Source organism: Hemicordylus capensis, chromosome 3, assembly GCF_027244095.1.
Source record: "Hemicordylus capensis ecotype Gifberg chromosome 3, rHemCap1.1.pri, whole genome shotgun sequence".
Classification (NCBI taxonomy): domain Eukaryota; kingdom Metazoa; phylum Chordata; class Lepidosauria; order Squamata; family Cordylidae; genus Hemicordylus; species Hemicordylus capensis.
Window position 1 is genome coordinate 241691785 of NC_069659.1, and position 12527 is coordinate 241704311.

General features: G+C 46.1%; 1 protein-coding gene and 1 long non-coding RNA gene across 3 annotated transcripts in view; one reads left to right on the forward strand and one right to left on the reverse strand.

Annotated features, from left to right (window-relative positions):
* PRKG1 (protein kinase cGMP-dependent 1) overlaps window positions 1-1161 on the reverse strand; it is a 1007212-nt gene extending 1006051 nt beyond the window's left edge. For both annotated transcript variants that reach the window (XM_053305274.1, XM_053305273.1), the window contains exon 1: window positions 807-1161. In XM_053305274.1, the coding sequence (XP_053161249.1) occupies window positions 807-1117 (311 nt within the window). In that variant the 5' untranslated portion in view covers window positions 1118-1161. The remainder of the gene's footprint in view (window positions 1-806) is intronic.
* Window positions 1107-9878, forward strand: LOC128349246 (uncharacterized). The gene is made up of 2 exons (XR_008318658.1): window positions 1107-3021; window positions 4541-9878. It is a non-coding gene; the product is annotated as an uncharacterized LOC128349246 (long non-coding RNA).
* The last annotated feature ends 2649 nt before the right edge of the window (window positions 9879-12527 follow it).

A 12527-nucleotide genomic window follows, 5' to 3' on the forward strand; every position in this document is an offset into this window, starting at 1 on the left:
CTTGCAAGATAAAGGTGCAAAGCAGAGAGCTGCTGACTGTTAGATGTTTGCCACAGATAAAGAGCCTCAGATCATCTTTTTAATGTCATGCACTGATTGGGGGGGGGGGGATGGGGGGGCTACCCAAAATAAATTTGCTTGCTTGGGTGCCAAGGAAAATCAGGTCCACAGGAAAATATGTTTGTCAAAAATGTCACCCTTCCTTCAAATAAATAAATATCTCACGGATGAAATAAGTGTACTTTTCTCTCTGAATGGCAGTGAAAATTTGAGTCACAGAGTTCAAACGTCAGTCCCCAGTTAAATTCAGGGCAGACGCCACAACAAAAACAGAAAACCAGACAGAAACACATACCACAGTCTGATGATGCTGTTACTGCTGTGATAATTGGGGTGGGGGTGGGGGTGGGGTGATAAATTAGAGAGAATGTGCCCCCTCCCCCTTTTTCACACTCCAAGAACTCTTGTTTTCGAGAGGGGAATTAGGTTACCTTGAGATCTGAAAACGACACAGAGGAGAGCTGATGGCTTTGGGGATGGGGGCAGCCCAAACGACAAGAGAGTTTAGGGCCAGGCGAGCGGGAAGGCAGACTGAAGATGAGGAGAAAAGCGATGGGAAGCAGCAGAAGGCGGCGCACAGGGATCCACACGCCGAGTGGATGGGCAGCAGCAGCAGCAGCAGCAGCAGCGCGGGCGAGAGCGAGACAAATAGACAGAGAGGAGGAGAGACATACACACAGAGAGAGGGAGAGAGAGACCACACCACAGGGACGCCACACGGACACAACGCTTAACCCCTGGCTTACTGTGGGCTCTTGGGGTAGAAAGGCAGGGTGACATGGCTGAGGTCCTGGATGTCAAAAGCGGTGGGCTCGGCTGAAATGGCCTGCCTCTTGGTCCTCTGCTCGCCTTGCAAAGTGTTGGTGCCTTGCTGGTGCGCCTGTTGGGTGGCGGGCCGGATCACGGAGCGGTACTTGTCCAGTTCGTTCTGCAGCTTCTGGATCAGTTCGTCTTTCTGGTCCAGCTCCAGCTCCAGCTCGTCGATGAGGGCATCCCGCTGCCTCAGCTCCTCGATCTTCTCTTGCAAGGCATATTGTAAATCCCGCAGCGTCCCCATCCTCAACCTCCACCTCCTCCACCTCCTCCTCCACCACCACCACCTCCTCCCCGGGGCTCCTGCCTGTGCGCCCCCCTCTCCGCTCGCTGCAAGTTTCCCCCCCGCCCCACCAAGTAGCCGCCGCCGCCTCTTCCCGCCGCTTGTCCCACTTCAAGCCAACTTTGCCAATCGCCTCTTTGATCGACCTGCGGCTGCCGCCGCCGCCAGCAGATCCCGTTAGCCCTTTAACGCACGCCTCCAGCCTGGCTTGCTTGGAGTCGGCTGCTATTGCTCGGCGGGCGCGGCGATCAGGGAGCAGTGGAGCTACGCGAGGAGGCTTAGAAGGAACATCCTCGTCTCCAGTGGGGCCCCATCAGCACACCGCTCCACCGACGGCTGGGTTGTTAACCGCGATTTCTATCTGCCTGCGTCAAGCTAGACTGGAGACAGCGACAGAGAGAGAGAGGAGAAGGAGATGGAGGGAGGGAAGGAGGGAAGGAAGGGAAGAGAGCGAGCGAGCGAGCAAGGGGCGTCTGCAGCCTGCCGTGGCACATGCACTTTCCCTCTGTCACTCTTCTGAGGGCTACGACTCTCCGCTCAACTACCCAGCAGCAGCCAGCATCTCTCCCCTCTCCCCCCTCCCCCTCGCCCCGCCGCCGCCGCCAGCCAAGGTAGGTGAGTGCGGGGGCTTTGGTTGCATTCCAGGCACTTCTTGCTGAAATGCCACGCCACGTTTGCAAAGGAATGTGCAGCCTTTGGACACGTTTCCTTTGCAGGACGGAGAGACATTCAGAGTGAACGCACGCATACCCGCACGGCACTTCGGAAATCGCCGGAGAAGTCCTCGCGTTGGCAAAGCTCCTCAGTCTGCCTCAAGCAACCTCCGGGGCTAGCGGAAGAAGAAGTTCCATTTCCAGGAGATACACATACGCACCTCACCACCACCCGGGTCTTTTTTTCTTCTAAAACTACTAATAAGGAGAGCTCAACCTTTGCACCTGGCAGGCATACCTTCTGCAAGCCCTGCACCCTATCTCATCCATACGTATGTTAGGGACTGGGTTGGCACTCTGCACATGCCAAGGGGCACTCTCTGTATTAATACTCCACATGTTGCAAAGCTGAGCTCAGCCAAAATAATTCCTCACTCAGAACCTCCTTAAGCAGTCTTAGTGCCAGCTGCTTGCCCAAAGCAACCTCCAAGTTTAGGTGAAGCTTCAGCTGTATAGCACACACGTTTTTTAGCAGTTACAGACACAGTTTTAAAATAGTCATTGTAATGCCATTACCAGACCATTTCATCCTGCCGCAAGCAACCTTCAGGGTTCAGTCTTTTTGTTTCTAGATACCTGCAGCTTCATTTGGGGGAATTGGGAGAAATGGGAGTTAACTGGAGTGTTGTTTTTTAGTGCACCTTTCTTAGGACAGTGATGAGGTTGTCTCTCTCCATTTCATTTAGTAAACTCACCCACCCTCTGTCATTACAACCACAAGAAATAAAGCAGTTATCTGAGAAGGAACATAGTGGGTGGAGCAGAAGTGTGGCGGGGTGTGGGTTTTTTTAGCATTTTAAACAGGTTTTGAAAGAAAATCTATATGAAACCATGCTCAGCCATCTGGAAAAGGTTGCTGGCTTTGGTCTTTTCTTCTTCCTACTTGAGGTGGGCGATTGAAAGGTGAGAGCTTCATCTTCATCTACCTAGGTAGGAGCTTCATCTACCTGGATCCTGCTGCGTTTTGGCTTCAATCCCTCAGGCTGTGTAATTAGAGGAGAGGAACAGGTGCAGTCAACATTCTGCACCAAAAGCTAAACTAATGTTAGGCTCAAGTCATCCCTCCTCAGCAACTGATGCATGACTTTAGATCCAGCACCTGGATGCTTCATGGTCTCTGATCCTACTCACAATGCCAAGTTTCATACCAGGGTGAGAAATAGTGTTGTAGGAACACTTGTCACAGAATAACAAAATATGGGGAGTGTACAATGCATCTTACTACTGACAGCTGGGGGAAATAATCATGCAAAAAATGTAGATTGTGCATGTGCCTTTCCAATAATGCAGGATAAGTCTGCCTTGGCATTTATGTGAGAATTCAGAACTTCAAATCTGACTGCTTAACCTTGCCAACTCTGTATAAGAGTCAGTCAGATTCTGCCAGATTCTGCCACATGATAAAAGCTGGAGTTTGTACACTCACATGAGCCACATAGGTGCAATTCCAGTTTACACGGATCCTGCTGTGACCTAGTAGGGCTAATCACATGCATGTTTGCCAGTCAGAAACCACAGCATGCATGCGTGAATCAGTATTAAGTGATAATTTACATGTGTGACTAGATCATCACAGATATATCATCATGGGCAGAACTTTTGCATTTCTAATTTTACCTCAAATTCTATGCCTTTCAGTGGAGTTGGGTCACCCATTTGGGTACCAGTACTGAAGTGGAGGTATAGGCAAACATGCAAGTGTCAAGCAGGCCTCAAAGTCTGAGACAGGGACATTTTCTTAAGGCAGAAGGAATGTCTAGCCATGGGCATCACAGTTAAAATGGAACCTCCATGTATAGGCAGCATGCCCGCCAGATGGTGCAAACATCAGGATGGCTGTCTTCACTGTGCTCTTCCTGTGAGTATCCCAGTGGCATCTGGCTGGCTACCATCAGAGACAGTGCAGGACTGGGTAGACCTTTAGTTTGATTCAGAAGGCAATTGTGTATATTCTGAGAGCTAAGTACTTTACCTAACCATCTCCCATAAGCCAGTTATTGTCTGTGTCTGGGCTGACTGATGTATAGGACTGGTGACTGCTGCCTATCTCTCCCAAACCCCATAATGCAGGCAGCTGTGTCAGTGGGGACTTTTGATAACAAATGTGGAAAGGATGTAGAAGTGGGTGGAGGGAGTTGAGGATGCCCTTCCTGAAGAAATGAACACTTCAAAGGAGTTAGTAGTTCTGCACCGAGCTTTATAAAGAACCAAAGCAGAAGGAAGGAGGCACAATGTTTTTCCTCCATAGGAGGAATATGCTTGGGAAATGTTACATTAGAACAGAAAATTGACAAGGATTGTGTAAGAAAGCTCTATTAGCAGGAGTTGACAGCAATCTAATCTCCTGCTTACAGATCGTGTACAGAAAGAAATATCCATATGTATCTTGCATTCTGGCGCAACAATTGGAGACCAGGGAACATTCATGAAAAGGATTTATAAACCAGGCTGAAACTATATGTGGCACATCTTTGTCTTTTAAAAATGATTTTAAAAAGCAAAACAACCGAAAGCAGTCTTGGGAATCTGCAATGTTGAGTAGGGGGTCTGCAGGAAAAACGTAACTCTTCCCCCTCCCATAGCCATTTTTCTGCTCAAAATTATCCTCAGCAGCTTTACTTGTTACAGGGGGTGACATATAATAGGTATTACTTTTTCTTTTCTTGCACAGGGAAAACCAGCGCGAGAGAGAGAAAGGATGAGCAGGAAGGAAATGGCATAAGGAAAAGGGTTAAGAAGCTACTCTGTATCCTCTGTGTCACATCCAGGCCAGTGCTGCACTCAAGATTACAACCTAACAAGGCTCCTTTGGGTTTCAGACCTCACAGGGGAAAGAAACACACAGACTCACAAAGAGCACATTCACATACACACACAATTAGTAATGTTGCTGATTTCTCTTTCCAACTTCACTAAAAATAACAGGCACCTTCTCTCAGTTATGGAAGGGAGCAATGAGAAGGAGTCTTCATACACCCCACTACATAGAACACTAATGTCTACAACACAGTTTCTCAACAACCGGACCCTGGACCGCTGCCGGTCCCTGAAGGGTTGAGTGCCGGTCCCTGACTGGGAGTCAACCCCCACCCCCACAACAACTGCAATCAAGGCACTCACTTCCTCAATTTTGCACATGGCACAGAAGAGGAAGAGGAAGAGTATCACGGAGGCACAGGACCCTGCTTCCTCCTTGCCTCCACGTGCTGCTGAGATCTTCCTACAGCTATCTTTATCTTTACAATTTCAAACTGTATGCGGCGTGGGGGCACTGAGGAAAAGGTATGGCAGTGGGCGCCACTTGAAGGGCTGCTGGTTCTTGCATGCTCATTATTTGCAGCCAAAGGTTGATTGATTGAAACTCAGCTGCCTGTTGCGGCCAAAGCGCCTTGAGAGGAAACCCTGTTTCCCTATTGCATTGGTGGGGCGTTGCGGTCCCTCAGTCCCCTGTAACCCCCTGGTCTGCACTACTGGTAGAAGATGGCGGTCCCCTTTGTGACCTCGCCAGGAGGTGGAACCTCTGGCCGGGATCATGCCGCAGTGAGGGCTAAGTGGGGTAGGGAGGGAGGAGGGCTGCCTTTGCTTGGGCTTTGCAGAAAGGGAGTACAGGTGGACCTTCCTCGGGGGAGGGGGAGCAAGCACGCATACCAAGGAGAGCTAAGTGGAGGAGGGAGCCGGCATGGTACGGGGAAGAGGCAAGATACCATTTTGTGCGTTCATGCAAAAGGGTCATTGGATGAATGGCACTGGAATGAAGTGATCCTGGGGATTTGATGCCCAGCACGGTTCGTGTCCGATTCAAACTGATTTAAAACCAGCTGCCTGTTGCGGCCAAGGCACCTTGAGAGGAAATGCCATTTCCCTCTTGCATTGGTGGGGTGTTGTGGTCCCTCGGCCCCCTATAGCCCCCTGGTCTGCACCGACGGTGGAAGACGACGATCCCCTTTATGACCTCGCTGGGTGTGGGGGACAACCTCTGGCTGGGATCATGCTGCGGTGAGGGCTAAGCAGAGGAGGGAGGGAGGAGGGCTGCCTTGGCTTGCCTCGCAGGTATGCGCGGGCAACATGTGGGACCACGTGAGCTGTGTGGCCCCAAAGGCAGGCTGGTGTGATTGGCACATGCAGGGGAGTTGGGAGGGGGGCACAGAAGTGTGCGTTGTGAGAGAGGATGGGGGAATACCTGCTACACTCTGGTGTGCAAGCACAGTGGCGGCAGCTCTTGGACCCAGGCGACGTTCCGAGCCTGATCCGGTGCACCATTGCCTCATCCACCCTGAACAGTGCCTCGTCTCCCCAGCGAGGAAGATGAGGCATCCACCACTACAATGCCCCACGCCCTCCGCCATCTCAGAATCACCCCCTTCCCTTTAATGCCAGGTCCCCACTGCTCTTCTTCACATTTTCTTTCACTGTTTTAATAAAAAACCCTTCCCAGCACCTGCCATGTAACCGTTTTTAAGGGGTTTTGGAGGAGCTGCACGGGTTTCATTAGGTCCGCCTCACAAAGTGCACATCTAAGAGCAGGATCCAGATCAAGCCAGGTGATCATGACCAAGCAGCATTGACAAAAATGAGAGATGACTAAATTAATTTCAGTTGGTGGTCCTGACTAACGTCGTCTGGATCCAGCCCTGCAACTACACAACTCCTGCCAAAACTCCACCTCCATCATGAGAGGGTTAAACTGTAGATTTCTGGCTCTACTGAACTTGCCCAGCTCTCCTCAACTCACCTCCTTTTTGCTTTGCTTGACATCCAGCCTGATGAAGTGTTTTGGGGAATTCAAAAGCTTGCTTGTGTGTTGTTTTCATTGTTCCCATGTAGCTTTTGAGTTTTTCTAATGGCCCAACATCCCCTCTCCATTGAGTAATCACAAGCACCCCCACCCCGCACATACTAAAGACATACTGGAGACAAATTTGTTCACCCAGGCTTTTAGATTCAGGGGTTCTCAACCTTGGGTACTCAGATGTTGGTGGACTTCAACTCCCATAATCCCCAGCCATAATGGCCAAATGCCATTGTGGTTGGGGGTTATGGGAGTTTAACTGAGAGACCCAAGGTTGAGAACCCCTAATATTCCGTGTCTGCAAAAGATTCCAAACTTAATGATTTTAATGCTTATATTATTTTAATTGTAAACTGCCCAGAGATGCAAGTTTTGGGCAGTATAGAAGTCTGATAGATAGATAGATAGATAGATAGATAGATAGATAGATAGATCAACTTGAAACCCCTTTACTAACTGCTGGTCCGGGAAACTGCGCATGAAGAATGTAGCGGTCCTTGAAACTCTGCACGAAGAATTTAGCGGTCCTTGACTCCAAAAAAGTTGAGAAACTCTGGTCTACAACATCGGTGGAACTGGGAATATGAAGCTGTCCGTCCTCTCACTAGGGGGAGAAACGGATCTCCTCTCATCAACAATTGTATGAGCGCATGAGGGCACTGCTTTGCAGTGGTTCTATTCTATTTGCAGTGGAACCTGGCGGGAAGGATCCAGAAGGTGGCTCCGCTTCATGGCAAATGTGCTATGACATGATGATAAAGGTTTCTGTCTTGTTTTCTGTGCTGCTTAACATCTACATGAAACTGTTGGAGTCTTTCAGAGATATGACAAGCCGTGTGAGTATCCAGTGAGTATCCAGCTGATAATACTCGGGTCTATTTCATGGTGTAGTACAGCAGGAATGGGCAGGGATGCAGTCCTAGTACTTTTTGAACTCCAGGGTCTCTCATCAGGGAGGCAAAACTCTCTGTTTTCTAAGTGGAAATAATGTGCTGCTCTTGCTATTCCAACAGTTGGTTATTGAATATCAGAATACAACTGATTTTATTACCCTTCTTCCTGACTTCTGTTACAAGGAGTATCCTCTAACCCTTGTGGTTGATAATTAGGGATGTGTGAATCAATTCATGACTGAATCGATTCAACTTGAATCTGAGTGATTCGACCTCAGATTCAAGGTTGAATCAAATCCCTCTCAGTTTGAGCTTGAATCAATTTGGTGACTTGAGCCTCCATTTTGTCCCCGGCAATCTCCATATTGTACTCTCTGAGCTTCTGCCATCACTACCAGGGGTGATTTTTTAGGAATCTTTATATGTGGGTTCTGAGAATCCACAGAATCCACAACACATAAACATTCCTAAAATTTCACCCCTTTGTCCAATTCCTTTGGGACCCTGCCACACAACCTGCTTGGGTGCCCCCTAGCCCTTAAAAATTCAGCAAAATTAATTCAAATTTGAATCAAATCAAATTTGAATTGAATTGACCTAGATTCTAGGGCAGCAGATTTGAGCTCAAATCGAATCAGGCTGATACAATTTGAACTTGAATCAAATCACAAAAATCAATTTGTGCACATCCCTATTGATAATCCAGACTGCTCTTCTGGGTGGATAACCACCACATGAGATTCAAGCTCTGTAATATTAGGAAACTATCATTGACTTCTTGTAACAAAACCCCTGAAATTATTTGCACCTATCTAAGTGGGGTGTGTAGCCATCTAAGTGGGTGTGTTATGTACCCCAACCTTAGACTTAAAGGTACCAGCCCAGAAGTATGTGGAATTGAGGCCTGTGTCTGATTTCATTTTATATTAAGAAATGAATTAATGCTTGGGCTCAGGGTGAACTGACAGCCCAGATCTCAACTGACCTGTGAGGGAAGAGGCAATCCAGCATTGTATTGTGAAATGGCTACTCAAGGGAGTACAAAAGCCAGGCCTGAATGCTGAATGCTATATCCAAATGCTAAAATGTGACTCACTACCAGATAATGTCTGTGAAAGAGGCCAGAGGCTGGCCTCCCCTCTCCTGTTGCAAGAAGCCAGCGTTAATCCTTGTCAATGATTAACTCAATTGCTCTCTATAGAGATTCAACATAGGTAAATGCATACAAAGCAAACACCTGTAGACTTTACAGGATGCTTCTGCCTTAGTCAAATGTATTGATTAATTCGTCTCACACATGTACCCCTTTTTTATGTTACTTTAAATATTCTCTTGTTATAATTAAACACTAGATAAAGGTACACAAGAAATAATGTAATTGCTGTCTCACACAAATAGAACTAAATGCTCTCACTAACTCTTGGCTTTTAACACCTTTTGGGGTCAGACTGGCAATTGGGGGAAGATGCAATTTGTAGCTCTGAGATGCAGATTTGCTTTGGGCAATGTTAACCCCCCCCTTCCTAAGCGCACAGTTTACAGAATATGAGTTTGAGATCTCTCTGGATTGGCCAATATCCTGAATAATTAAAAGACATTGTCCAGAAGGTAGCAGCAAGTTGTCACCTTTTGGGACCCAGGAAAAGATGAGATTTGAATAGACTCTATGAGAGAGAGCTCAAAGGAAAATACAACTATAAAGAATGAGGCTACTGGACAGAGAGTTGGCAGTCTTTTGCCTACAAGCAGTCTTGTGCCTACAGCAAGATCCGCTCACAAACAATGCCAGAGTTTGCTGCTAAGCCGTGGGGTTAGAAGCAGGAACTCTGTCCATGGACAGGAGCTGTCTGTGACTTCTACTGCACAGTGAGAAGTCAAGACTTCCCCAGCCATGGCACTCTGACTCTCAGCCGTGATCTGAGCAACTGCAATAGCTCCTGTCTCCAGCCAAAGAGCCTCGCTCCTTCAGCTGAAGAGATCCCCGCTCTCAAGTCTCTCTGATCCTGGTAATATGCTGCTCCTACAAGAATTGGATCCCTCCATCTTTTCCCCTCCTTCTCCTCCCCCCCTTTTTCCTCTACTAATTCCTGAACCATGCCAGCCCTCAGCTTTCCTCCCCCCACCCCGCTTTTCCATCTATATCTGAATTGTATTAGGCTCTAGGAAGATTTAAGGCACACACATATGTTAGTTAGGAACACGTTGAATATTGGTGCTGGCTAGGATGTTCTGTTTAAATGCTGTTAGTAATATATTGATAGAGTGTTCTGCTTTCTGCTAGATCATGTTGTTACTCTTTTATACTCAATAAAGCCCATTGAATCTTTGAGGATTGGTTTGATCTCCTTTCTTCCTTGTGCCCAGATCCTACATGGTCACCATATAAAAGAACTTGGTCACTTGGTGACACTATGGGCCAGGCCTAATTTTGTATGCTAGCTAATGAGCATATTTAGTATATAAATCAAGCCTGGACCATAACAGGTGCGGTTATGGGCCTTGGCTGTCAGGATGGTTGTGGCTAGCTATGGGGCTGCAATGGAGACCTCCTGCATTTCTGATTTTACAACTACGTCACTGCTTCTGGTAGTGGAAATGCTGAACACATGCTTAGAGTCAGCAATGAACTGGATGAGGACTAATGCCTTAAGACTCAGTACAAAATGGAGGTGATGTTGGATGATTCAGCCAGACATGAAGATGACATTCATCTATTCTTAACTAAGTTGCACTCGCCCCTGCCCAAGAGTCATAATCTGGAGAATACTTTTGGACCTGCTTCTGCATCAAGCAGTACCTATAGCTCGGGGTGCTTTTAATCAACATTATGAGTGTGCCAGCTACATCCTTTCTGGACAAACATGACCCAGCACTGTCATCCATGCCTCAGTGACATCTAGGTTACATTATTGCAATGTGCTATCTGTGCTTCTGCCCCTCAAAAATATTTGAGAAATGTAATTGTTCCAGAAAGCAATGGCCAGATATATCTTCAGTCCTTAAAAATCTATAGTGGCTTCCAGTTTGTTTCCATGCACAAGGTGCTGGGGTTGACCTAGAAATCCCTAAATTTAGGATAACATACAATACCTATCTTTTTAGCCTGGCTTTTAATGATAACCAGTTTTAATTTTAATTTTAATCTGGTTTAATTTTTTTATATATTTTAATTGTTTTATTATGTGTGTTTATTTTTAATGTAAACCACCCGGATCCACTTTAGGAAGGGTTGTATATAAATTGAATGAATGAATGAATAAAAAAATAGCCTGGGAACAGGATATCTGAAGGACCATATTCTCCTATATAAATGGTTTGGGTCCAGGGTATTTAAGAGAACGCCTTCTTCATTATGAACCCCACTGCCTATAAAGATCTTCAGGGAAAGTTCATCTGAGGGTGCCACCAGCTCATCTGGTGGTGACTCAGAGGCTGTGTAGTTGCCCCAGAGCTGTAGAATGCACTTCCTGCTGAGATGATTGCTGCTCCATCCCTCTTGACCTTTAGGAAACAGCTGAAGACACATTTCTTCTACCAAGCTTTTTAGCTATTTAGTGGTTTTTAGCTATTTTAATTTGAACTTTTATGTTTTAAATTGCTTTAAAATACTTTCTTTTGGTATGTGTGGGGTGTGTGTGTGTGGCAACAGAGGCTGACATTCTGACCAACAAAGCAAGGATGAAGTGGGAGCTGTGTGTCCTTATAGTGGGAGGATGCAGTTAATACAGTGGGAGGCTTCCACACACTACTGCAGTGCACATGTGGGGGCAGTGATTTTCCATGCATATGTAAGTGAATTGTGCCTTCCAAAAATATGTCCCTGAGGGCTGTGCACTGCGATAGGAAGGAAGGATGCAGCCTTCCAGTGCATCCTCACTTGGTTAGTCAGGATATCAGTGAGTGATTTTTCAGTGGTGGCGCCCAAACTTTTGGAATCTTAGTTCTCCAATGAGGTTGCATTACTTCCTCCTTTTATCATTTGATGTCATGCCAAATCTGTTTTATTTAGGTGAAGCATTGAGGAATGTGGAAGCTCATGTTTTACATTTGGAGAATGTGGAATCTGGTGTTTAATTCTGTTTTGCTTCTTCTTCTTTTTTTGTATAAGTATTAGATTTTATATTGCTTTAATTATTTGTTAGCTGCCTTGGCTAGTATGGTGCAGGATATGAATATTTTAAATAAACACATTCTATGAGTCTATTGGCAGTCAGGCTGTGGAATAAATTCTGTTATGAACTGGAGCTGTCCAGCACCTGTTTGAGAGATGTTCAGAATCTGGACCTGTTCCAAATTCCTTACCCTAATCACTTTGAAGCTGTGATGTGATATTACAGTGCTAACAAATGCAAATTTTGTGGCTGTTGTTGAGGAGGAGCAAGTTCTCAGAAGGTCAACACTATTTTGTGCAAACCTCTGTAATGTGAAGTTTGATTCAAGTACCTAATAACTTGCCTTCAGTTTCAGGAAGTGCCCAAATGCACATCTGCTTAGTTTCCCAGAAAATCGATCATTTTTAGAATTATTTGAGCATGTCAACAAGCATGTAGACAGGGAATGAACTGTTAGACATTATATGGTTGGACTTTTTAAAATGCCTTGATAAATACTCAGCAAAGGATCCTGAGTAAACTTAGCTATCATGGGATGAGATGTCTTTTCCTCCTAAGGATTGGCAACTGGTTAATAAACAGGAAGTAGAGAGTAGGAACAGGCAGTTCTCTAAATGAAGAGAAGCAAGCACTGGATTCCTCCAATTATCTGTATTGGGACTAGTACTATTTTTCCATAAATGAGCTGGGATCATAGGTGAGCTGTGAAACAGCGATGTTTTCAGATTACACCAAATTATTCAGGATTCAAATTCTAAACAGATTGTTAAAAGCTTTGAATGAATCACTCCAAACTAGATAAATGCAGAGTAGAATGTGAAAGGAAACTGAATTCAAGTGCAAAATGATTCATTTTGGTACAAA